This window comes from Artemia sp. Qi Xiang Cuo, chromosome 2, assembly GCF_049724085.1.
Source record: "Artemia sp. Qi Xiang Cuo chromosome 2, ASM4972408v1, whole genome shotgun sequence".
Taxonomy (NCBI): domain Eukaryota; kingdom Metazoa; phylum Arthropoda; class Branchiopoda; order Anostraca; family Artemiidae; genus Artemia; species Artemia sp. Qi Xiang Cuo.
The window spans coordinates 93,319,620-93,347,502 of record NC_142795.1 but is presented as its reverse complement, the minus strand read 5'-3'; the positions used below and the strand labels follow the sequence as shown (position 1 = coordinate 93,347,502).

The window sequence follows — 27,883 nt, the reverse complement described above, 5'->3', positions numbered from 1 at the left end:
TGCGGAAAAAGTTTTTTAAATTCATTTCTGTTCGTTTTATATTGACCTAGTCTTTTCAGGGAAAAAGAAAATAATACTTTAAATCTTTTCGTTTTTTAAGATTTTATAGTTTTGCCTGCTATTTGTATGCTGGAGAAACATGTTCAGCAATTTTTGACAACTTACACCCTTTTAAAAATCTGGACACAAATAGTACTGTTTAACTTAGTTTCATACCTCCTCTAGTTGACCTGAAATGGAAAACTTGATACCATTCGCAAAAAATCTGTTTACTTTCTTTGCTTAATTAAAAAACAACTTTCCGAAAAATAAGTTTTTCAAAGAAAAGTAAAGGCCATTTTAAACTTAAGCTCAGGAGATATGAATACCTGTTATAATTCAAACTCTAAACAACCAAAAATTACTGTTAAAGAATAAAGGAAACCCAAAACAAACAGAAATTTAAATAAACAATCATAGCAAAAAACATACAACAGGTACTAATATAAATGAATAAATAAATCTTAAAACGAGCAAAGCTTAGAGTGAATATGAAAATCAAGCTTAAAACGAAAAAAAGTATTTTGCTATTGAAGTATAAATGAAACTTAAAACGAACAGAAATTAAATAAACAATCAATGCAAACAAACATACAAAAGATGTTAATGTAAATGAATAAATAAATCTTAAAACGAGTGAAACTTAAATTGAATATGCAAATCAGGTTTGAATCGAATAAAAATAACTACAAACAAGAGTTTGGGTATCGCCTCACTGCAGAAGCCTAAAACCTACTGCGTCATTGGCACCTTACTGAAAACTATATGAGTCATGAACAGTCTTGGTAAGTATAAACAAAATCAAATTGAATATTAGATATATAATGATATTAATTGTTGAAAGATCCATCAGTTCAAGATTTTTTTTTCACTGTAATTTTTATTTTTATTTTCAATGCTGTAAGAACTAAAAGAATAAATTTGTAATATAAGAGAAATTCTTTTTCAGTGAAGCGCAAATGACGCGGAAGGCTTTAGGTTTTTGCAGTTAAAGAAGGGGGCAGTATCCAAATTTTGTTTGTAGTGAAACTATATTTGTCTTGACGAATCTTGGAAAGAACTAACAAATTAAACTGAATATTTGATGAATAATGATATTAATTGCTGAAAGCTCATCAGTTAAAAATTTTACTGTAATTTCAGTATTTATTTTCAATATTAAGTACAAAAGAAAATATTTGTAATAGAATTCGTTTTCAGTAAAGTGCCATGACGCAGTAGGTTTTAGGCTTCTGCAGTGAGACGATACCCAAACTCTTGTTTGTAGTTATTTTTATTCGTTTCAAACTTGATTTGCATATTCAATTTAAGTTTCACTTGTTTTAAGATTTTTTTTTATTCATTTACATTAATATATATTGTATGTTTGTTCTCATTGATTGTTTATTTAATTTCTGTTCGTTTTAAGTTTCATTTATACTTCAATAGCAAGCTAATTTTTTTTTCGTTTTAAGCTTGATTTTCATATTCAATCTAAGCATTACTCGCTTCAAGATCTATTTATTCATTTATATTATTACTTGTTGTATGTTTTTTGCTATGATTGTTTATTCTATTTCTGTTCGTTTTGGGTTTCATTTATTCTTTAATAGTAATTTCTGGTCGTTTTGAGTTTGAATTTTAACAGGTATTCATATCTCCTGTGCTTAAGTTTAAAATGACCTTTACTTTTCTTTGAAAAACCTATTTTTCGGAAAGTTTTTTTAATTAATCTTTGTTCGTTTTTGATTGCAAAAAGTTTCAAGTTTTTATTGCATTGGGGGGGGGGGGTTGCTTGCTCTCTGATTATTCTTGACTTTAAAAAACGGATCTAAAACTTTCAATTTAAATCGAATGAGACTTTTTTCAAAGTCTATACGATTACCTCTTTGATAAAAACCTTATATATGAACAATAGACAGCTTGCATAACTTGTGGACAGCGATTGGCAACAATGAATGGATTGAAAAATAGCTCCAATTAGGGTGTTTTGACCATTTCACTTGCTGTTTGAAATTGACCTTAATAGGATTTTGTGTGCCAAAGCAATTTTGCATCTATCACAAAATATGTATTTTAACCTTATAATTGGATAATTATAATAGATTTACTATGTGTTCTTCCCATACAAAACTTTACCTTATTAAAGACTTTGGGGTGGGAGCGGCTTAGTTGGCAGAAGGAAGAAAACTTTAGCTTAGACAGTAGGAGAGGGGAGGTTGGAGACTCATCCAATAAGGGGTGGAACTTCACTTATCTCCTCCATTCCCGATTTAGGAGATTAGACAGACTTATTGGGCTGTAGAATGTTGGACCGTTTGAGTTGTGGAAGACGTTAAAATACTCAAAATAATTTATATTTTCAGTTATTGCAGGATTGATTTCATAGATTGTGGAATGGTGAGGCCCCTGGCTCATTATTTGGGTGATCCTCAACTCATAATATGCAATTTTGATTAATTGTTCCGCGTTATGTGCATATATTATTCTATATATGTTATTTTGAGTTGTATTTTTATCGCATTGCGTTCATTTTTAAGGCTTGAGACAAAAACTGAAACCTTAGTGGAGACAGTGGTGGAGGGTAGTCTCCCCCCTCACATGCATAATTGAACAGCCACAGAGAAAGTAATACAAATAAAATTAATCTGTCTTTTGAAAATGTCTTTTTTCAAAAGACACGAACAAAATCGTCTAAAGGAACCTGAAGTGCTATCCCTGACATTTCCGTTGATTCTTTATTCCCGTTACTTTCATATGTAAAATTTAGAATATTATCGAATGGGTTTAGTCGTCCCCTCCCTAAATAATTCACATTTGGAAAACCCACCCCTGGGAAATTCCTTCCCCCTCAAAGAACACTTTCTTTTCCTGCTGATAATTTCCCCGCGTTAAATTCCATCCAGCAGAAATTTCCCAGCCGTGGAATATGCTCCCCAAACATATTCCCCTCAGATAATTTCGGATATTCATAAAAATCGAAGCTGTTCTACTCAACGTTTTAGGTCAGAAGCAATGCTATAGCGATACCTAAGTAAAGAGCCATAAGGGTTCAATGAATTAATACTTATTTATTTTTCCAGGGGCAATTTATGTGGAAGAGGTGGTCGCATAAACTTCGGAACGGGGTTCATTGAATTACAAATTAAAATTTATAGTGCCCTTACACCAGGGGCGGATCCAGGATTTTTTAGAGGGGGGTGCAAAATAGGTTGATTCGATAAACTTACGTTAGGAGCAAGTTTATTTAACGCATCTTGCGTTAATTAAGTAAATTACATTACTTAGGCTACGTTAGGGGGGCGGCCTACTCTCCCCTCCCCTGGATCCGCCACTGCCTTACACTCTCTGTCTCTTTCCGTGTTAGGGAGGAGAGCAGATGCCTAATAGATGCGTGTTAATACCAGAACATTATAAATTCTCATTGGGCCTTCAGGTATTAACAGAATTAGTTCAAAGGGAGGGGTAGGGAGAAAGGGCGTGGGGGGGGTATTTGCCCTTCGATTGATTTTGACTCGTAAGAGCTGGACTAGAACTTCCAATTTCTAATCAAATGAGCCCTCTCTGAAGTTTATACGAGAATCCCTTCCTGCCCCCGGGCCCTGGGGGGTTTTGTCGACGCCAGAGTTTTCTTACTTAACCTTTCAACTATTTTTAACAAAATTTTTATCTGATGCATTTAGGAAGTGGAGGAATGGGGGGGGGGCTAGTTGTCCTCCAATCTCTTTTGCCTCTTAAAAAGTGAACGAGAACTTTCAATTTCAAATCAAACGAGCCCTCTCTAAAGTTTATACGAGTATACCTTCCATAAGAAATAATATGAAGGATTTGGAAAATCTTCAAATTACAACCCTTGCCCCGAGGGCTGTGGGGGAGTTGTTATCCTCAAAGACCTAATTTCCGGACCTTAAAACTACGTTTAATAAAATGGCTGTCTCAAAATTTTGATTGGATGTGTTTGGGGAAAGGTGGGCGTGAGAGGGCGGTTAGTTGCCCTCAAATCCCTTTCGACTATTAAAAAGGGTACTAGCCCTTTGAATTTCCAATCGAATGAGCCTGTTTTGAAGTTTCTACGACAACGCCTTCTATAAAAACCTTATATGCCCCCAGGGTATAACGTGAAATAAAGAAATAAAAACGAGCAAAAATGGGGTTTTTATAGGCCAAATGAATATACTGAAAAAACGAAGCGAATATTTCGAGAGGACAAACGCCTCTCTTCTTCAGCGCTATAAAAACCCCATTTTTGCTCGTTTTTCTTTCTTTATGTGATGTCAGGCCAATGTGGTTTAAGAAATTTTTTGTTATAACGTGAAACCTTTGCCTTGAGGGTTATGGGGGAGAGTCCTCCTCAAAAATATATTTTCTATCTGAAAATCTACTACGCTGAACAAAATGCCTATCTAAAAATTTTGAGTGGATGTGTTCTGGGGAATGTTGGGCGTGGGGGGCTAGTTGCCATCCAATCACCTTTGACTATTAAAAAGGGCACTAGCGCTGTGAATTTCCAATCGAATGAGCCTTGTTTGAAGTTTCTACGAAAACGCCTTCTATAAAAACCTTATATGCCCCCAGGGCATAACTTATAAATCTTGCCCAAAGGGTTGTGGGGGGGTGTCCTCCTCAAAAACATATTTTCTATCTGAAAATCAACGACGTTGAACAAAATGGCTAACTCAAAATTTTGATTGGATGTGTTTGGGGGAATGATGGGCTTGAGGGGGCTAGTTGCCCTCCAATCACTTTCGACTATTAAGAAGGGCACTAGCCCTCTGAATTTCCAATCGAATAAGCCTTTTTTGAAGTTTCTACGACAACGCCTTCTATAAAAACCATATATGCCCACAGGGCATAACTTAAAACTATTGCCCTGAAGGTTGTGGGGGAGTGTACTCCTCAAAAATATATTTTCTATCTGGAAATCAAGTACGCTGAACAAAATGGCTATCTCAAAAATTCTATTGGATGTGTTTGGGGGAATTATGGGCGTGGGGGGGGGCTAGTTGCCCTCCAATCATTTTCGACTATTAAAAAGGGCACTAGGACTCTCGATTTCCAATCGAAGGAGCCCTTTTTGAAGTTTCTATGACGCCCCTTCCATATGAAGTGCCTCTGGGAAAAAAAAATAATAAAACATTGGAGCCGTATGGCCTTTACTATAGGCAATGCTACAGCGTTGCCTCTGATAGCTTGGATACATTTACGCTATTTTGATTTGGTTAAATTTAAAGAGCAGAAAGGGTGGGTTGTCGTGGGAGGGTGGGAGTGGAAGGGGGGTTAGTTGCACTCACATCCCTTTCGACTATTAAAAAGGGCATCAGCCCTTTCTGTTTTCAATCGAATGAGCCCTTTTCGAAGTTCCCACGACAACTCCTTCGATACAAAGTGCCCTGGGCTAAACAACAACAATAACAACAAAACATAATACATTATACCCACTTCGATGTTTACTATAAAAATGACAAGCCTTCCAATCACTTTCGACTATTAAAAACGGCACTAGGCCTTTCGATTTCCAATCGAATGAGCCCTTTTGGAAACGACAAACCTTTCTATAAACACCTTATATGCCCCCAGGGCATAAAATAAAACCCTTAACCTCAGGACTGTTAGGGGGGTTGTCATCCTCGAAGATTGAAGTTCCAGAACTTTTAACTACGTTAAAGAAAATGGCTATCTCAAAATTTTGATTGGATGTGTTTGGGGAAATGGTGGGCGTGAGAGGGGCAGTAGTCGCTCTCCAATCACTTTCAGCCATTAAAAATGGCCCCAGCCCTTTCAATTTCCAATCAAATGAGCCCTTTTGAAGTTTTTACGGAACAAGTTGCAATAAAAAACTTATATGCCCCAAGGGCATAGTTTACCACCCTTGTCCTGAGTGCTGGGGGGGGGGGTCTCATTCTTAAAGACCAAATTTCAAGAACTTTCTACTACGTTGAACAAAATGGCTACCTGAAAATTTTGATTGGATGTGTTTTGGAGGAATGGTGGGCGTGAGAGGTGGGTTAGTTACCCTCCAATCACTTTCAACTATTACAAAAGGCACTAGCCCTCTCAAGTTCGAATTGAATGAGCCCCTTTTGAAGTTTTATGGCAACTCTATCTATAAAAACCTTATATGCCCCCAGAGCAGAACTTAAAACCTTTGCCCTTGGGGTTCTGGGGGGGTTTGTCATCCTTAAATACATAATTTCCAGATCTTTCAACTACGTTGAACAAAATGGCTATCTCTAAACTTTGATTATATGTTTTTGGGGAAATGGTGGGCGTAAGAGGGGGGTTAATTACTCTCCATTCACTTTCGACTATTAAAAAGGGCAATTTCAATTTCCAATGAAATGACCCCTTTTTGAAATTTCTATAACAACTTTATATATAAACTTTATATGCCCCCAGGGCATAACTTACAACCCTTGAACTGAGGGCTATGAGGAGGTTATCATCCTAAAAGACATAATTTCAAGAACTTTCAACTACGTTGAACAAAATGGATATCTCAAAATTTTGATTCGATGTGTTTGGGGGAATGTTGGGCGTGGGGGGTGCTAGTTACCCTCTAACCACTTTCGACTATTAAAAATGGCACTAGCCAATCCAATTTCCAATCGAATGAGCCATTTTCAAAGTTTCTAGAACAACTCCTTCGATACGAAGTGCCCGACTGAAGAAGAAGAAAAAAAAACACATAATGCCCACATCGTTCTTTACTTAGGCAGCTCTAGCGCACTGCCTATGGTTACCAAACAGTTCGTGGTAACGAACTGTAAGTAAAGAGAGACTTGGCTAAAAAAAACGAAAATCTAAATAACAAAACTTTGATACCATCAGATACATCAAAAGAATTTGCTTTTTATGCTGATCTTAAATATATAAGATTCATTAAGTTTAGTGTTACCCATCAAAAGCTACTACCCTGAGAAAATTTAATTTAATTTCAAAAAAATGGGAAGAGCACCCCCTAAAAGTCAAGGAATCTTAATGAAAATCACACCATCAGATTTAGCGTATCAAAGATTCACCTTCCGGAGGGTTAAAGCTCCCATCTGCAAAAATGTTGATTATTTTTTTTGGCTAGAAGAGAGATCACGGATGAGTGTTTATTGGTTGTTCTTTTTTTCCCCCGAGGTGATCGTACTGAGCCAATGGTCATAGAATATCGGGAGAGGGCTCATTTAAACGGAAATTAATACTTCTAGTGGCCTACCCTTTTTAATTGAACAAAAAGATTCAAGGGCAACTAGCCTCCTCCCATGCCCCCCTTTTTCCCAAAGTTGTCAGTTAAAAATTTTGAGATAGCCCTTTTGTTCATCATAGTTGAAAGGTTTAATAACAATGCCTTCGGAGGTAAAATGTCTACATCCCCCCACAGATCCAGTCGAAAGGGCAGTAAGTTGTGAAACTTGCATATTGTTTGAATATAGGGTTTGTTATTGGGATGTACAAAGACAATTCCTTTTTTTGAGCAGGGGGATCTTCTCCTAGGGGGTTTTCCACGGGGATAATTTTCCATGGGGAGGGAAGTTTCGGGAGGCGAGCCTTCCAGGGTGAATTTTTACACTGGGAGAATTTACTAGAACTCCTACACGAAACTATTTTTAATTGTTTCACTTTCTCTTTGCCGACTCAATTTTACATATGGAGATGTTCCGGGTGAATTGTCCGGGGAAATCATTTAAAGGGGGTGGGAATTATCTGGAGTATTCCGTTGGAATTCCGTTGGGGAGATTTTTCGTGGAAGAAATTCTCCATTTTGGAATTCTCCGCAGGAGAAATTCTCCATGGGGAACTTTCCGCGGGACCAACTTTCCAGAGGGGGGAGGGAGATTTCCAGGTAAAATTTCCAGCAGAGCGGACAGATTTCTGGCATGATTTGAAAAATGATCAGAAATTAAAGTATTTTTCACATGAAAGTATGCTAAGGAAAATTTTCAGGCGGAATCGTCCACTAGAAACCTACCTAGAGGAACTTTCATCGAGAGATTTCCACGGAGGAGGGATTTTGCTATAGAAAAGGTGCCAAATTTCTCAGTATTATTTGAAAACGGTAAGAAATTACATTAAAAACAAGTATTTTCATCTGAAAGTAAGGAGTAACTTGAAAATTTAATTGGACGGAAATTATTCCGTACTTGAGGAGGGTTGCTCCCTCTTTAATAACTCGCTCTTTAAGTTAAAGTTTGAATTTTTATTCTTTTACTTTAAGAATGACTCCTGAAACGCAAGGGCCAATTAATTAGAACAATAAGTCTTTTTAAAAGTACTAAAGAACTTTAGCATGAAGACCCCCCCCCCCACACACACACACACACAAGGAATACTTTCTGTTTGTTTAAGCTTTAGATTTTCTCCTTACTTTCAGCTAAAAAAACTTCTTTTTATATTTAACACACCATTTAAGATGAGGTTATTTTACAAAATTATGCATCAATCTATAGCCTTAAGCAAATCCGAATTTAAAAAGTTAAGAAGTTTCACTCACTATTTTTTTAGATGTGAAATAATTAATTTCATTATTTTTTTTTGGTGAAACTACATGGATTTGCCTCTTTTTTTAACAGTCCCTAACTCAACCTTTCAGATCTGAGGACTGCATCAGTGACATGACACTACCATGAGCCGCAAGTCGTAGTTTCACTTTTCTTTTTTTTTTATTGGTAACGCTTAACGGCTTTGATTCTTTTATTCTCTGAGACATGCTTGAGCTACCTCTATTTTTAGCTTCCCCAGTTCTTTGACCTAAGCTCCTACGAAACCACTTTTTGTTCCCGGTCTAAAATGTGTCTCTTCTAAAAATCTAAACTGAATAACACACGATATTTCCTCTACCCTCCCCACTACATACAATTGGCTGATATTTTACTCTGTGTAAACAATAATTTTGGCATAAAATTTTTATAAATTTCTTATTACCGTGATTTAGCATAGCTTAAGCTACACTACATAACGGTCGATAACCTTTTCAAATCTAAGGGCAGCATCGGTGATCTGAGACTACCATGGACTGCCACACAGTTTTATCACTTTTTTGTTTTATTTATTTATTTATTTATTGATTTTTATTTTATTCTGGGTTACACAAAATGAATCTGTAATTTTTTCTGTCAAAAACAAACTTAAGACTCTTTTCTTATTGGTCTCCCAAAATCTTTGATTATTGCGGAAGACCCTTTCAATTCCATGTCCAAAATAGTCTATGTCTTTTGTGGCCCACTTCTAATATTTAAGCTCCATAAAACAACTAGCACTTGTACCTCATCATTCTAATCTTCTCATTGTCCAGTTTGCTATTTAAACCTTTCTAATATTTTACTTGTGTAAACACTGAATTTTGCACAAAGAATTCCAACAATAAAAAAGCTTATTTTACATTCCATAAATCAGATAAAAGAACAATTTACAACCAACCATTGTCACTTTCTGCCACTTGGGTCTTGAAGGAAATGCACCAAAATACTTTTGGAATTTCAAAAAAGATTCAACCTTTGTCTTAATTATATAGCTTGCATTTTATTCACCATTCTTCTCACCTGTTCATAATAGATTGTTTGCTGTTCCTTTGCTAGTAGGAAGTTGACAGTACAGGCTATGCTAATGAAATATTTTAAGAGTTTAAAAAAAAAAAAATTAAAAAGTTTTCTTTTAATTTTTTTTTTTAAACTTAAGAAGTTTGTTTTAACAAAAAAAAACTTCTTATCGTCTTAATTTAATAAGATTTTACCCTAATAAGACAAGCTATTAGGAAGGAGGCCGGTCTTTGTTTTCTGGGAGGAGTAAATGGAGTCCAAAATTTCGTAGAATGCATTTTAGGCCCAAATTTTTAAACTATCCATAACTGGATCGAGTAATTAGACGCCTAACATCTTTCATTAGCATCATGGACACAGCTTTCCTCTTAATACAGAAACGGTAATCTTAATCGCCAAACAATGGTGATAATAAGTTTAACTTCAGTGTAAAGAGGGTTGGGGTGAAGGGGAAGGGAATAGGGGAAGGGGAAGGGGGTATTTAGTGAATTTTTATATTTTAAAGCAAAGCAAACGCACCTAAATTGACCATTATTCACAAAGACTGTTGTATGAAATTTGTGCTTAAGCGTGAAGAGTGTATAAAAAGAAAGGGGCGATAGTCCTACTTCTAACGTCAATCTTTACTTTGATTTTAATTAAGATTATTACTTATCATAATAAATATTGCTAAAGACTGCTTAAAGACTGACTAAATGAATTTTGATCTCTGTTTTGAGGAAAAATGTAAGTAGCAAAAATTTGTTTCCATCATAATAACATAAGTTTTTTCTCAAGAATTTCTAAGAAACTCCCACTGAAACCTTTTCTGTGAAGTCACTGGAAGCTCATTAACGTGTACTATAGTATCATGTACAGGGTACTATATATACCTATTTACGTACAATGGAAATATTGATATGAATTATTGGTAGGTAAAATTATTTTTTGAACTTGGAATTAAAATCTAAGTTTACTTTGAAGGGTTAAGCATCATACTTATCCTTAAAATTTCTATGGTTTGAAATCAAGCGAATCTTTGTAGCGTTGATGTTATCATAAACCTGGAAACAACATTGAATAATAATTAAACAAAGGCATTTTCCAAACGGTAAAGAAATAAATACACAGAAATATAAAAGCTGGCCACCACCGCTGCACGTGTAGGAAGCTAAATTGAGCCCAAAGTAAAACATATATATATATATATATATATATATATATATATATATATATATATATATATATATATATATATGTATACAGAAATGGAAGAATTCATGGAAAATATACAATTCGGGCTACATATTTCCACATTGGGGGGGGGGGGGCAAAGTAGAGTGAAGGGTTTTTAATAAGTATTTCCGGATCTTTTAATATTATTTTTGGAATTTTATAGTGCTCCCTTTTGAGTGGACCTAATTGCAGATTAATGCCCTTTAAATATTTGTTATTATCGCATTACATCGTACAATGTAATTGATCGGCGGCTTATTGATCAGAATTTTTTTTATCTGATTGACTTACTGCTAAAATTATTTTTTCAGCACAATCTATATTTTAAATAGACATAGGCCTACGATGATGGATGGACCTTGACAAAATTGTGTGGGTACTTGTGTGAACCCAGGGATATCCATAATCCATACACACAGCCTCAAATAACATATCATTGGCACACTTCTTTTTGTATCAAAATACAACGCGGTAGATGCTTAAAAAACACCCAATTCTTATGAAAAACATGTATAACACCAGTAAAAAGTGGAAATACATCAGTTGGCTATCTCAGGCCTTTGTTAGGCCAAGCTATAACTTAACAATAACAGCATGGCAGACAGTCAAACCAGTTAAACAAAGGTATCATTTTTTATATTATACGCTTGTCCACGTTTGACAGTGTAGCAAATGAAATTGATTTTCAACTCATCCGTTTTAAACCAGACAAAAGTGACATTACAAAGATTTGTCAGGTTTTTGTTTCCAGGCATTTGAAGATTTTTTTAGGGAGCGGGGTATTGGAATTAGTAACTTTTTTTTGTTGCAAGAAGCTGAAGATAATTCAGTTGCTGGGCATAGAGGATCACGGTGATGCAACAGCAGAATACATGAAATTAAAATGTACAATACCGGGTTAATCTTTTAACTAAGAAAGTTTTGGAAGTTTTAACAGTTTTAAGTAATTGGAAGTTTGTTCCCCGTTATTAAACTTTTGCATATCATTTAGATTACAAACAAAAAGGCAGTTTGGTCTAAGGAATCATTTTACGTATAGCATAATATATTCTGCTTACAACATGCGTCATATGTATGACACGGTAGCTGAAATCGAAGTTGCATCCAAAGAGACAGTAAGACTAGTAAAAAGAGCTTCGTATAGGAATTCTGGATAAATTCTCACCCCCTCCCCCTTTGTAAAATTTACCATTTAAAGTTCACCCCGGAAACTTCCCTCCCAATAGAAAATTCTCATGGTAGAAAATTCCCCCCGCAGAATATCCCCTTTCCCCCGAAAAATGTCAGTATATTCTCCAATAAAAATACTATGCATGAACGATGGGAAAATTTCATAGCTTACCGTCCTTTCCCAAGTGGCTTTGGAGTGGGGAATCATTTCATCCCCAAATGCATAATTATATGGCATTTCAACTATGTTCAACCAAACGGCTATTTCAAAGTTTTGATTGGACAGCTTTAGAAAAAAGGGGCGTGAGGTGGGGCTAGTTGCCCTCTAATCTCTTTGGTCATTTTGGGCACTATAACTTTTAATTTCCGTTCGGGTAAACCTTCTCCATATTCACTAGGACCATTGGTTTGATTTGATCACCCTTGGAAAAGCAAATCAAAAAAATAAAATAAACACGCATCCGTGATCCTTCTTTTGGCAAAAGATACAAAATTCGAAATTTTGGAAATTGGGAGCTTAAAACCTCTACAGCAAGGTTCTATGGCCATTGAATCTAAGGGTATGTTTTTTATTAGGATCCCTTGCATTTTTGGGGTGTTTAGTTATTTCGCCAAAATCAGTCAAATTTCCTCAGGCTCGTAGCTTTTGATAAGAAAAGTTAAACTTAACAATTTTTATGTATTTGGAATCAGCATCAAAAATGTCAATTTTTTGATGCATCTATTGTTGTTAAAATTCGATTTTTAGAGTTTTCTTCACCATTGGGCCGTGCCACTCCTTTCTTACAGTTCGTTACCACGAACTGTCGAACTGTTTGATAGTTCCCATTACCCAGTTTATGTGGTTAAGCAAAAGTCAGTTCCATTGTTAATTGTTTTTACTATTCAATGTTCAAAGACCTTCAGCCAGATTTTAATAGTTCAAAGAATATTTGATATTTAAGAGAGAAAAAGTAAAAAAATCCTTTTATTCTATCGAAACCTGAAAGCTAATTACAGCTAATAAAGAACTCTTGACGATAAATTAATAGATGTACCGCTAAAGGGGTTTGTTCCCTGACAAAAGCAAAATATCCCATTAATTCTACAATTGTTTAATAGGGCAGAATCCAGATTCTTCGGCAAAGAAGTGGTCTTAATAAGCGTATTGCAAACTCACTTCTTTGAGCTTTAAATAAGAATAAAGAGGGAGAAATGTCTCCTAATTATCCCTTCTCCAGCTTGATCTATTCGCCGAAATGGTGGTGAGAATTTGTGCTCAATTTTACACAAAGTTTTTGGATTGTGCCAAAAATTTCGCAGAATTTCCCAACAAGAGCCGTAGATATCATTACAAAAATAACAAGGAATAGCTCGCTTTCAAAATAATGTTGGCGTCCGACGGAGTTGGAGAATATGGCGTTATTAGGAGGAGCATGGTGCGATGTTACACCATAGGGTGCAGTATGGAGGAAACTTAGCTCTTGGAGTGCAGAAAACTGGGATGCTCCCCAAATTCTATTATAAAATAAGAGACATATACCTTAGAATCGTTGTTAAGTTGATTTGCAAGTTGAGCTCGTAGCGTTTGGAGATGTTGAATAAGTTGATCAAGTTTTTGTTCCTTCTCAGGTAGAGATTCTTCTTTGTCACTTAAAGAAGACATAGAAGAGGCGGGTAGGTTTGGTAGGCCTGCAGAACAAAGCTCGCTGAAACGAAAAATTTAACTAAAGAAAAAAAAAATACAAAGGTAAAAAGTAAATAATTTCTTAGACCACACTGCCTTTCCATTTTCAAATAATAGATTCAAAAATATAGAGAAATGGGTATAATATTTCAGATAAAGCCAGTGGGTAACTCCCCCCCCCCCCAAAAAAAACACCTTTAATAATAATAAAAGTCTGAATGTTTTGGTTTTACGCTTGAAAATCTCTATCAAGGAAAAAATCTGGCAAAATAGTCTGTTCCATTAACAAACCCACAAGGAACTGTGTCTATGCTGTTCTTTACTTTAATTTACCACAAACATAGCGGAGTCAGGGGTGTCATTTTGGGTAGGGGGGGCAATTCCTTCCAATAATGTGGAGAAAAGATATTATATATCCCATGCCCCTAGACTATCCAGATATGGACACCTCTTGACCCCCTTTCCCCCCAAATAAAAAGGTTAGAGATGCACCTCTGAGCATAGTTTTTCCTGGTGTTGTTTAATCTGTTGCTACTTGCATTGGTGAACTAAACTGTTAAACTGTGAGTCTTTCTGTTTTTCGTTTCTTCCTTGTCTTCATATGTTCTTTTTAACTTGATTTAGTTTCTTTTTTTTTCGTTGATAAAAGCTACCGAACGGGAAACTGAAATATTCGGACCATTTTTATTATTGGAAGTTTTTTTTGTTGTTTTTACTGTCTTATTTGAAATATTATACCTGTTTTTATCTACTTTCATTTACTTTATTTGCAAAGGGGAAAAGGAGCGTGGAATTTAAGGCTCTTTAAGGGAATTTAAGGAATTTAAGGACTCTGGCAGGCGCTCTGGAACCATTCATACCAATACTCATGTACTGAAGAGCATAACAACCAAGAAAGTAACCATGCACGTTAGAGGCTTGTATTTTAAGGAGGGTCAAATTCATCAAAACAACAGCAATTAGACAACTATTGGAAATTTTAGGTAAAATCACAAAAAGTGTATATATTTGCCCCCCCCCCTCTACATATAATTTGCCTAGGTTGGCTATCAGAGGGTAAAAGTGCTTAATTCAAGTTATTTCTTTCAGTCGAATGAATTAGTAGTCTAAATATAAATAATGATACTTTTTCCCCAGCTAATCACTGCTGTGTGGTATGGTTGACATAAGAAGAATCAATTGTGCTATGCAATTTCATTGTACTTACAGAAAAAAAAATCTTAAAAACAATGAAAAACAAAAATTCAACACATAGCTGTTGACATTTTAAAACTAAATATTTGCATTATCATATTTCAGATTAAATTTAGAAGTCAAGGTGGTTTTTTTTTTTTTTTTTTTTTTTAACCCATCTCCTCTCGTCTCAGTGACGATAAATTTAAATTCAAAATACATCTGATTTTAACTTTAGACGTAATGGGGTGGTTAGAACTGGTTATTTGAAATGAACATTCATCATTTTCTTCTTTTTTGTCTTTTATAATTCTAGAAAACACCAGAAAAAAACACAAGACCTTATCATGGATTTTTCTTCAGGGTTTTTTTTTCGAAGTGGGGGGGGGAGGGCTTATGCAACTTTTTTTTAGAAATTACTCAAAAAATTTGTCTATATGCATTTGTGCTACGTTTTTACGAGTCGGACAAAAATTTCGGGAGGCGTTCAAATTCCCTGCCCCCCTCGCCCCTGGATACGACCTACTAAAAATAAATAATTTCATGTAGTAAAACTAATAAGAGCTGTTACTTACTTTTTTTTCTTCAACTTTTAATCTTTTTTTCGTTTTATGTTTTACATGATTTTTTTTTACTAAGACATTTTTATTATTCGTATTCAGAATATGAGCTACTGTTCAAATTATTAAAAATATGCAGTAACTAGAAATTATCCCAGACCAAATTTTTAATGGCTTGAGGAGTTATCGATAAATAGATTTTTAGAGCCAGTGTTTAAAAAAATTTATCATTATTTAAATACAAATGTATTTATTGTAACTGTATTTAAATGTAAATTTAAATACAATTCTAGTATCTCATCATTTCTGACACAATAGTTGACTTATAGAATACGAGCGTCTGTTTTTATATGAAACGAAATATTTTTAGCTTCACTGACTCACATATATTCGTAATTTATTGAACACAAACACACACACACACACACACACACACACACACACACACACACACACACACACACACACACACACACACACACACACACACACACACACACACACACACACACACACACACACACACACACACACACACACACACACACACACACACACACACACACACACACACACACACACACAAGAAAAAAAAAAAAAAAACAAGCAAAGAATTTTCAAATAGAGCCAACGGATCTATGCTTGAATCGAAGCCTGCTCATTATTATAATAAATTCTATAAACCACTAAAAACATTGATAGAGACGAAAAAAACACTTGACAACTTAGGACAGAAGCGGGACACTTTGTGATTATCTTAACTGCGGTCGTGGCCCTCTAGGGCTTCAGATTTTATTTTAAGTTCGGAGAATTGCTGAAAAACAACAATTAGCTTATAATACAAAACTGTAATTCATTGCCTCAAAATCATCCGGGAGATAGTTGTTGTAATTAATAGTTTATACAATATTTTATAAAAGGTGATGAAACCGATAGGACCACACACTTAAGAAGGAGTCTTTTGTTTTTATATAAAATATCTATTGGAAGGATGAGCTTAAGTACCAAGGACAGCAAATATGAAATATGATCGATTGAATTCATTAAGTGGAATATTACACAGCCCTATATCACAGAAAAGATCCTCTTAACTCTAGTTTAAAACAGATTACTGACGGTATATTTTTCCGATATTGTACACTCCATGATACATATTTCAAATGGACATCTTTTATTTATACTAAAAATAATACTTTGCCTGTATGAACAACATATTTTTAAATTCCGATGCAAAACAGAATCGAACAGATTATTTGCTTACATGAAGAAAATTTTTCAGAAGACAAAGCAAAATCCTACACCCAAAGTCAAAATCAAATCTTTGAAAGAACTCAATCGATTTTAATTTTTTACTAAAAAAGCAAAATTAAAGCTAATAAAGAACATTGACGCAGATTGGCTTTGAAATTTTGTATATAAAATTAGGCTATAAAATTGATCAATTTCAAGACTGTTCAAATAACACGACAAGGTCCTATAAAATCGACCTTGTCTGTAATCGAATAAATTGAAAAGACCCCCCCCTATTAGGGCGAAGGGATATTTGACCCTTTATGGTTCGATTGCCACTCCTTGAGATGTTATATATTATGCAATTCAATTTATTTATTTATAACCTGTCAAAACAAAAAAAGGCGCAGATCCCCTAAATGACAGAGCATAACATAAAGGAAAAAAAACTTAGCTTTGATGCCTAGACCCCTGTGTATCTGAATTTCTGTATCCTAGGATGTAATTAAAGGCAAGTCATTTTCATTTTGCTGAAGAAATTTCTACACACTAAAACATTAAAAAAAATTTACACCTGCTCGTTGGAAATTTGCCCATCCTTATCCCCTGAAAAAAATTTTTTGGTGTCCATAGCCTAATATGGAACTTATTTCTTCTATTAAATAATCTATAAAAAAAGAATCAATAATTAAAAAAAAATTAAATGTAGCCCAAATATACTAATCTTTACTTCGAAATTAACACTTAATGTTGAGGTTCAAAAATTCAAACGGCTGATTTTGTATGGTTTTCTTTATTTTTATCATTGCTTTAGACTAATCAAAAACTGATACAAACAAAAACTATTATTGGAAACAATACTGCTCATAAAGACGACATCAATTGGGATTTTAATTGTGACAATTGGTATTTTAAAGAAGTGAGACAAAAAGTTAAGCTTTTACATGAAAAGTGAAGGTTGTGGAAAGGACTGTCCCCCTTATGTAGCGAAAAACTTCTTTTCGTTTTAAGTTTTAGTTATCTCCGTGGACACCCCCCTAAAAAATACCCCCCCCCGATTTCTGTTTATTTCCCAATAATAAATGTTCTATGTAAACAATGGGCAAATTGCACAAGTTACAGCCCTTTCTCCGGGGGCCGCGGGGGTCCTTGGAGGTCAGGCATAGTTATTAGACTTTTCAACTATTCTGAATCAAATGAATATCAAAAAATTTTGATCGGATTTCTTTGGGGAAAAGGCGATATGGGAAGGGGTTAGTTGTCATCCAATTTTTTGTCACTTAATAAAGAGACCAGAATTTTTGAATTTTGTTCAATTGAGCCCTCTCCAGATCTTCTAGGACCATTTGTTCAATACGATTGCCCCTGGGGGGAAAAAACACATTTGTTATCTTCCTTCTGGCAAAAATAACAAAATTCGATATTTTTATAGATAGGACCTTGAAAGTTAAACTGAGTAGTTCAGTTCAGTTCAGTTCAGTTCATTTTATTTAACATCAAAATACATTTAACTAATGGTCCAATACCAGCCCCAAGAAAGATACAAAAAAGCACTTGCGACTGAACGGGTACATACAACTCATCTACTAACTAATAATTAACTATAAACAAAGGAGCAACAAATAATAATAATAATAAAATAGCACTTGCGACTGGGTGGGTACATACAACTCATCTACAAACTAATAATTAACTATAAACAAAGGAGCAACGAATAATAATTTAAAAAACAACAAAAAACTATGAACCTTGACCTAACAAATATTTTTTTAATTTATTTTTGAATAAACCCAGATGCTCAGCCACCCGAAAGCTCTCAGGAGCAGTTCCACACATTAGGTCTTAGTATGGAAGCTGGCCCTGGTGCCACTTCTATTCGGAACAGTAGAGTGTTCTCGGAACAGTAGAGTCTATTCGGAACACTAGCATGACGAGTTTCATAATGGTGCAAAGACCTATTGTCACTAAAATAATCCCAAAAAACCTCTGGACTAATATTATTCAAGCATTGATAGGCAATTTGCAGTGAATTGGTATAATATAAAACAATCTATGAGACAGTAAAACAGTTTCAGTACGCAGTATACAGATGTTTTTGAGCATTATGTAATTTTTCCAACATTTCGCTTAGTCGTATTTTTAGTGTAATATTTTGCTGATATTTTGCAGTAAAACAGTATAATCCGCAACAGTACGCTGATACAGTGAAACAATAACAGTCTCCATCGTGCTTATATTTTTCGATATTCTGTTTTTTTTTCGTATATTGTTTTATTGATGCTTTTCAGTGAATTAGTGTAATGTAACACAGTGTACGGGACAATAAAACAGTATCAGTACACAATATCTAAGTTTTTTCAGTAATATGTTTTTTTCAATATTTTGTTTAAGTGATATCTTTCACCGCAATTTTTCGCTGATATTTGGCAATAAAACAAGGTTTATATTAAATAGTATTAGATGCAATAAACTACAGTAGCATACAATATGCCGTTATTTTTCAATTATGATAGCAACATCAAGTACAGTAAATACTATACATTCTATACTATTTTTTTTTCAATATTATTTTTAATGGTTGATAGTGCTGAAGGTGTTTTTAAAGTATTACTTTTCAGCACGTACTTTTTTTGAAAAATTAGTGTTCATACTTTTTTTTTTTTTTAATATTTATGGTTTGCAGTATTAGCACCAAGACACCGTGGAATTTCCCAGTAAAAATTTCTTACCTTTGAAAATCTACTTTTTCCTCCAAATTCTGCACATCTGGTTCATTTATGGTGTCACAACTTTTTCTTTGTGTTTCTGATATACTTAAAGCCATAACATCCCCAAAAATTCCATTAGAATTTCGCCGCTTTTCCGAGTCTATCCAATCTGAGTTGGCTAAGCAAGGACTGCCACCGTAGCCATTTGGGGAACTGGCACTTGAAGGTGTTGTAAAAGGGCTGACACTGCCTTCTTTTAATTCACGTGGTTCAGTAAAGAGCCTTGGTTCATTTGAAGTCTTCCAATCACAGAAGTTCTGGAAAGGTGGCACTGTCAGTTTGTTATACCCTTAGTAAAAGCGACTGTAAATGTTCTGCAAACTCTCTAATGGACGGTCATTTTGGGAATTTGATTGTAGATTCATTGTTGTTTCGAATTCGGAGCTTTGGTGTTTCGATGGCAAAGATTTTCTTTTTGACGACATCCTATAAAAGAAAAAAGAATCTATGAACCGGTTACATAATTAGTGGCACAATAATTTTGATCTTAGTGTTGCCGCTGTGTCAAATGCGTTAAGGTTCATCTAAAAATACTCATTATTTAAGATGGAACAGCTAGTGATGCAATTTGACCTTAGTCTACTACCCTAGTGTCGAAGATTAATTTAGTTTTTACAAGAAAGTTTACGTATTAATAAGTAAAGCTTAGAAATTCCTTCTTCGTGGTTCGGCGCAAAAATGATCGTTGACATTTGAGGGTAAATACCGACGAAATATTTTCAAATCGTGCAGGTGCTTTTAGCAAACAATAATATTGGTGTTCGGCACCAAGACTGAAATTAGATCAAACTTGAATATGACTAATTAGGAATGTTAAACTGATAATTATCATTTCGGTTGTTAAACAAAATGAAATAAAACCATATTTCGTGCAAATGAGTAAAGATTCAATTTATAACGTCCACTTTGCTAGAGAGGAAGTGTAACCTTCCTTGGTTCCTATTGAGCTTATTAGGATATGAATAGTTCTTTGCTGACAAAGAAGGGAAAGCATAGAACAGAGTTGTACCTTAAAATATCAGAAGAGATGTGCCATAATAGTTCATTAGAAGACTTTCATTAGAAAGCTCTTAATGTCCCTGACCTGTGTGGCTTTATTTCGTGAATACATCGGTAACTCGGATTCACCAAACTTGGCTAGATTGGAACTTCAAGATAAATTATTACTGGAAACTAAAACCCTCGTTTGTAATTAAACTCTAACAATCAAGGACCTAGAAAAATAATTTCTTCTTTCTTCCTTAAAAAGTTAGGACACTTAATTCATAGCAGTCCATGAAAAGGCTCTTAAAGTTCTATATCCTTTCTGGTGTTTTTCTTGTTCATACATCAATAGTTTAGATTGTTGAACCAGAACTTGGTTGTGACTGCAACATTAATTACAACCTAAGGCCCAAAACACTTATTCAAGGTTGAAAAAAAAAGAATCAGAATCCCTGAGACAATGCTTCTTTCATTGCTTTGTTTTCCGAGTGGGATCAACATTGTTGCACTCACTCTCTCTCTAAAAGTAGTTCCAGATGCGGAACATTAAAACAAGGTTGTTTATAGTTTCTACAATCAAGTTGATTTCATTCCTAGTGGTCAGGCAAAAGTAGGATTCATCAAACAGAAACATTTTCTTTCGTACTTCAGTTTAGATTCATCACAGACACTTCAGTTTCTATAAACAGACATCATCAGCTCAACATCCAGATTGGGTGGGCATTTACTTGTTAAGTTTTGAACAGAGGAGTTGTACAACAAAGGAAGCGTTAATTGCCCATTTGGCTAAATTTTGTTTATAGAGTTTAGCTCTCTGTCTAATTTTACAATGATAACAAAGAAATATCTGTAGAAGAGAGGGAATACGAAATCAAAATGAATTTCGTCAAACAAGAAAGAAGCACAAGGTGACTGCTGTATGCACATCACCTGTTCTGGAAAAAAATAGAAGGAAGGCATTAAAACTGGTAATTTTAGGTTTTAACCAAAAGGTAGGTCATGAAACACTGTGTTGGATGAATGTGACCAATGGCAAAACCATGGAAAAATTGATAAAAAAAAAAATTGGATAGGAAGTATTAACATTGGCAATTTTAGGTTGTGACCAAAGGATAGATCATAAAAAAATGTATTGGACAAATGTGACCTAAGTCTAGGTCATGAAAAAATTGGCAAAAATTTAGATGGGAAACATTAACATCGACAATTTTAGGTTGTGACCAAAGGCTAGGTAATTGAAAAACTCTATTGGACGAATGTAAAATCAACCATTTTAATTTCGACCATATAAGCTTTGGATGGGACAGTCCTACCAGGCAATTACGCAGTCCCTCTGACTGGAATTTCTACAGGTTTTCTATAATTGCTTATGCTCTACAGAAGTTGAAAATCTGCCCTCAAAATGTCACCTCATGTCCCCATTGCACCGTAGACTATTTTAGATGAATTACTAACTGGAAAATAATAAGAGTAATATATGGCTATGAAGTAAAAAAAGCTTTATCTAATTTAGATTAAAGAAAGAAAAGAAAGATGTAAAAACCAAAAAAGAAAATAAATTATTATATAAATTAGGGGGCTACTGCCACAAACACATCCCAGCTCCTTTTATAAAGCTTAACCAATGCTTGTTCAAAAACATTTCAAAATGCAGCAAACACAGTCAGATAGTGCTTCCAAGTTCAAGTTCAAGTTCCATTTATTTCCACAATTAACATTAACAAAATCAATTTCCCAAAGGACTCAATAGCCCGTTATTTGGGAAACGACAAGTATTCTATTTACTGACCGCCTTCCAAAGCATTTGAACTGAGTGCTTTATCATTTAAAAGAAAATAATGCTAAAACAAAATAGATAAACAAAAAGGTAAAGTATATGGCGCTGAACTTTTCAGTTCATAACAGGGGTGCTGATTGCTTTTTCCTGGCCCTTCAACTAGGAAGTGAATGGGGGCTGTGGGCCAGGCATCCTGTGCTTTAACATGCCTTTCCTGTCTACCTTTCCCTGATTTCTTCATGTGTAAATTTAGAGCTGGGTCGACTCCGGCTGAGCTTACAGGGTCGCGCTACTGACCCTGGTTCCAAACCAAATACCCAGAAACGCTAGAACTAGAGCCCCCGTCCTCACGGGCAAAAGATTTCAAGTCTAGTGTGCCAACCCCTCGGAAAAAATCTACTTGGTTTTCCTTTAAAAGCTGATGTGCAAACATTCGATCCATATAACCGCTAAAACACTGTGTAGTATGTCCAAAATGGACATTCTTTTTCATGTGCTTCTAATAGTATAAAGGTACCAATGGTACCCTTGGTACCGTTGGTACCGTGGGACAAAGGTACCATCTCACGGTAGTAATAAATTTGGGACGGTGAGGTTTTTGGTTATTGTAAATCGATTCTAGGTAAAAATTAAATCGGTAGCTCAATACCAATAATCAATCAAACCTCATTCTCCTCTGTCCAGAGAAATAATTAAATTGATGTCAATGTTATCAAAATTCTCTCCTCTTAGTGGAAAGATTGGTTGTCCAATTTTATTACATAAATGATATAAAACTTCATAATATGATGAAGTTTTTGCGTATGTAAAAACTTTTGTTTTTGTATTTCTGTAAGCGAAGGGAGGGGGTTTCCCTTATCTAAGATTGACAATAATGAAAAAGTGAAACAAAGTTGTCTACAAATGTATTTTTTTTTTAAAGGCTTACCAATACAAGCTAGCCAAAATATTATCGAGCGTAGAGAGTGAGATACCCAATCGTTTTAGAACTATCAGAAATAATTTAAATAGTCCTATATTTCAGAGGCCATTCTGTAGGGGCTGTTCTTGGCCAGTTTTAACAAAAATTATAACCCCTTCCCCCACAATGATTTTAACCATTCGTGCCTGAATCAAAAGCTAATAACTGTCACGTGTATAGGAAACTCAAGAGCAGGAATAGAACAAACTCAATCTGAATGTGAACAGAATAAAAAAGCATATACCAAAAAAAGACTAGTATGTAGTGTCATCTCGGCTAGATTGGAACTTCAAGATAAATTATTACTGGAAACTAAAACCCTCGTTAGTAATTAAACTCTAACAATCAAGGACCTAGAAAAATAATTTCTTCTTTCTTCCTTAAAAAGTTAGGACACTTAATTCATAGCAGTCCATGAAAAGGCTCTTAAAGTTCTATATCCTTTCTGGTGTTTTTCTTGTTCATAAATCAATAGTTTAGATTGTTGAACCAGAACTTGGTTGTGACTGCAACATTAACTACAACCTAAAGCCCAAAACACTTATTCAAGGTTGAAAAAAAAAGAATCAGAATCCCTGAGACAATGCTTCTTTCATTGCTTTGTTTTCCGAGTGGGATCAACATTGTTGCACTCACTCTCTCTAAAAGTAGTTCCAGATGCGGAACATTAAAACAAGGTTGTTTAAAGTTTCTACAATCAAGTTGATTTCATTCCTAGTGGTCAAGCAAAAGTAGGATTCATCAAACAGAAACACATTTTCTTTCGTACTTCAGTTTAGATCCATCACAGACACTTCATCACAGACATATATATATATATATATATATATATATATATATATATATATATATATATATATATATATATATATATATATATATATATATATATATAAATGCTTTTTTAGACCACAATCCTCTTCCATTTATTAATAAAATGAAAATATATAAGGATATAAGCAACGAATAAAACTTGAAATCATGGCGGTAAAAGCCAAAAAATAAGAAAGGCTAAATATTTCGACTTCATATCCAAAAATGTTTGTCAACAGTAAAAAAAAATTGAGTTAAAAAAAAAAAAATAAAACACAAGGACTATGTTTTGTTAAGAGCCTAATTCATTTCGGGAATAGTATCCATAACTCTATTAAAAGTCATTTGCAGCTTCGACTTCATAAAAAAAGAAGAATTTTATTTACAGCTGGGGGAAGGGTTCTGAACTGCAACTTGCTCGATGAATAAGACAACAGAATGACTCTCGAACCTACAAAGGAAATAAAAGAAGTAAATACGAAAATAAACGAAGCAAATGGATAAAGTTGGATATCAAATAGTAATACCACGAATTGAGTTAAATGAAATAAAATTCTTAAATATCAATTATGAGATAAGATGAACAATATATTGGTTTTAGCATTTTATAGTTATTAAGTGTGAAAACAAATGTTTGTTTAGATTAAAGTTTTGTCCAGAAAAAACATTCTCTTTGATACAAATTCCTAGTTCCTAAAATTAGCTTTTCAACACCAAACTTTTAATCTAAAATTACGATTTGTTTTTGTAAAGTTTCATTTCAGATTCTTGATAGGAACTAGAAGGACTTGTAAGAACTGTTTGAAATTATGTCAGAAATAATAAAAACGGAGAAACTTTTCAGAAAATATTCACTATCGGATGTCAGATTAAAGGCGGGAAATTACCGACAAACGTTAAATATTTTATGAGCATTTATGTTTTTGTTTGTACTATTGCTAGTGAGGAATTCATAGAAAATATTACTCATCTTAAAATCGAGTAAGACTTTCAACATATTTTTTAAGGAAATGAGAAAATACATAAGTAGGATATATTTACAACTTTTCTAAATTCTGACTGCTCAGAAGTAAGGGCCCACTAATATAATTTTGTAAGAGGCGGAAATTACAAGGGTATTAAACAAACAGAAAAGATAAGGACGATCTGTTTACACACCGGGGCTTTTCCCTTGATGATCTAGATTCTCAATTTGAATCGTTGCATTATCAAAAGACAATAAAATTCTTGCAATTTTTCATTGGTTTTGATAGCCTATTATGCAGTCACCACATTATCAGAGCAGATTATATTTCGGCTTTATTTTTGAATAGCGAAAAGTATTTATAACTTGTTCTGTTAAGGACGAGTGGATTGATATTTACCTTCCAATATGCAACCCAGGTTTCAATCTCGGCTGCTGCACAGCCGTCACAAGGATCTTGGTAGTCAAGAAGCGCCGTCAATCAATGAAAAAAAATTGATTGGAAATTGGCAGGGCCATATCCTGGGGTGGGGGGAGTTACCCGGTTTGAACCCCCCCCCCCCCCAGAATTTTGTCTAACTTGCAAAAACGTAACAAAAATGGATATAAACAAATTTTGTATACGTTTTTTGAGGGTTTTTGTGCGTAAAACCCCCCGATTTTTTTTTTTAGTAAAACCAGCTGAATACAATTGCTGAATACAGCTAAGTGGCTTAGGATGTGTCCCTATACTCTGAAACCCCGAAATTCTTAAGATTGTAAAATGCCAGTTTTTAGGGTATCTATCACTTCTGTATTATCCCTCTCTTTGAGGATTTTCTACCCTCCAAAACAAATTTCTTGGTACGAGCCTACAGGAGCTTCAATTCACAAAAATTAATGGGGGAGGGGGTATATTTCCTTTAATCTATTGGGGCAACTTTGTTGTTCAAATGATTTCTTCAATGAAAATAAAAAAGGTATTTTTCCATAAAAATACAGAAAAAAGTATTTTCGAAACCTGGGAGAGGGCAAACAATTTCAACGGCGGCAATTGACCCCCCCCTTCATTTACGCGCCCGTGTGCCTTGTGTATAATGTCCATAAGTTAGAATTAATGGACAGAATAAGATGTTTTCTGTAACAAAGATATCCAGGGGGCTTGTTAAGCTTGTCAATACATTTGTTACGACAAAGCAGTTGTTACACCCGCACTAGAGCGAGTCTGTCAAAAGATGTTAGTGGAACTCTCTCATTTTCTCGTCCGACTTTCAGATGGATAAATATTTTTCTATCGACATGAGGCGCTTCCCAAGAACGCAGACAATTGCTGAGTTTGCCATAATAATTGGGTGTGGTGGCTCTATTTTTGAGTCTTTCATATGTCACAGATGACAAGTCTAAAGCTTTGAGAAGTTTTGATGCAGTCAGATTTATTTGGGCTTGAAGAGATGACTGCAAAGATTGCAATAAAATGGAGCAGTATAAAAACGAGAAACAAGTGATGAAAACACTCGATGGTACGTACGAAAGGGGTGAAGACTAGAGGTCTGGAGGTCAACATCTTGAGGTAGGTAAAAAAAAAGAAGAGGGTGGAGACTACGGGGTCTGCTCCTTCAGGTTCTACTATATTTCCACATTTTTCAATATGTTCAATATGTTAAAATATGTTAATATCTATATGTATGTGTAAATTTATTGCCCTCGTAAATAAAGAAAGTACACCACCGTAATCAACACACAAAAAACATATACAACCAATCTTACAAAAAAAATGTATATATATATATATATATATATATGTGTGTGTGTGTGTGTGTGTGTGTGTGTGTGTGTGTGTGTGTGTGTGTGTGTGTGTGTGTGTGTGTGTGTGTGTGTGTGTGTGTGTGTGTGTGTGTGTGTGTGTGTGTGTGTGTGTGTGTGTGTGTGTGTGTGTGTGTGTGTGTGTGTGTGTGTGTGTGTGTGTGTGTGTGTGTGTGTGTGTGTGTGTGTGTGTGTGTGTGTGTGTGTGTGTGTGTGTGTGTGTGTGTGTGTGTGTGTGTGTGTGTGTGTGTGTGTGTGTGTGTGTGTGTGTGTGTGTGTGTGTGTGTGTGTGTGTGTGTGTGTGTGTGTGTGTGTGTGTGTGTGTGTGTGTGTGTGTGTGTGTGTGTGTGTGTGTGTGTGTGTGTGTGTGTGTGTGTGTGTGTGTGTGTGTGTGTGTGTGTGTGTGTGTGTGTGTGTGTGTGTGTGTGTGTGTGTGTGTGTGTGTGTGTGTGTGTGTGTGTGTGTGTGTGTGTGTGTGTGTGTGTGTGTGTGTGTGTGTGTGTGTGTGTGTGTGTGTGTGTGTGTGTGTGTGTGTGTGTGTGTGTGTGTGTGTGTGTGTGTGTGTGTGTGTGTGTGTGTGTGTGTGTGTGTGTGTGTGTGTGTGTGTGTGTGTGTGTGTGTGTGTGTGTGTGTGTGTGTTTGTGTAGCGGCTCTCCTTTTCGTACCACACAGTGGTTGATTTTAGAATCAGCGCAGCGGCTTAAAAAAAAATGTTTTTAAAGAATAATTCACCGGTGAAAGCCCGAAATAACGATATTTAACAAATATTTCGGACACACACCAAGCAACTGTGTGTTTTCTGACCAGTCAGCTTTGTCAGTATTTTGCAAGTTTTGATGGTGACAGGTTAGATTAGATTATAAATCTAGGAAATGGGTTAAAAATTAGGTTAGATCTCAGAACTGCTCAGCATTTACCATTAGCGCATGGTGAATGTAAAAATACACATGATCGCTTGCTGTATGTTCAAAATATTTGTTAAATACCCTTATTTCCGACTTTCGCTGGTGAATGCAGATTTTGGTCTTTCATATATATATATATATATATATATATATATATATATATATATATATATATATATATATATATATATATATATATATATATATATATATATATATATACATATAATTCAAACAACTTACGTTGTGCCGAAAAATTTGACACCCAGCTAGGAAAATTCGAGGCATTAGCCTTGGTCTTATTGTGGCTCAAATTATTTATCGTTTTTTGTTTGTTTTTTTATAGTTTCTTTTCTCAGAATCTACTTGGGCG

At 34.8% G+C, this 27,883-nt stretch overlaps 1 protein-coding gene across 1 annotated transcript in view; it reads right to left on the bottom strand.

Moving 5' to 3' along the window:
• Positions 1–27,883, bottom strand: part of LOC148955824 (uncharacterized) — a 162,855-nt gene that overhangs the window by 104,512 nt on the left and 30,460 nt on the right. The window contains exons 2-3 of the mRNA XM_089104436.1: positions 19,286–19,750; positions 13,450–13,615 (exon numbers count right to left, since the gene is read on the bottom strand). Of these exons, the coding sequence (XP_088960562.1) occupies positions 13,450–13,615; positions 19,286–19,380 (261 nt within the window). The 5' untranslated portion in view covers positions 19,381–19,750. The remainder of the gene's footprint in view (positions 1–13,449; positions 13,616–19,285; positions 19,751–27,883) is intronic.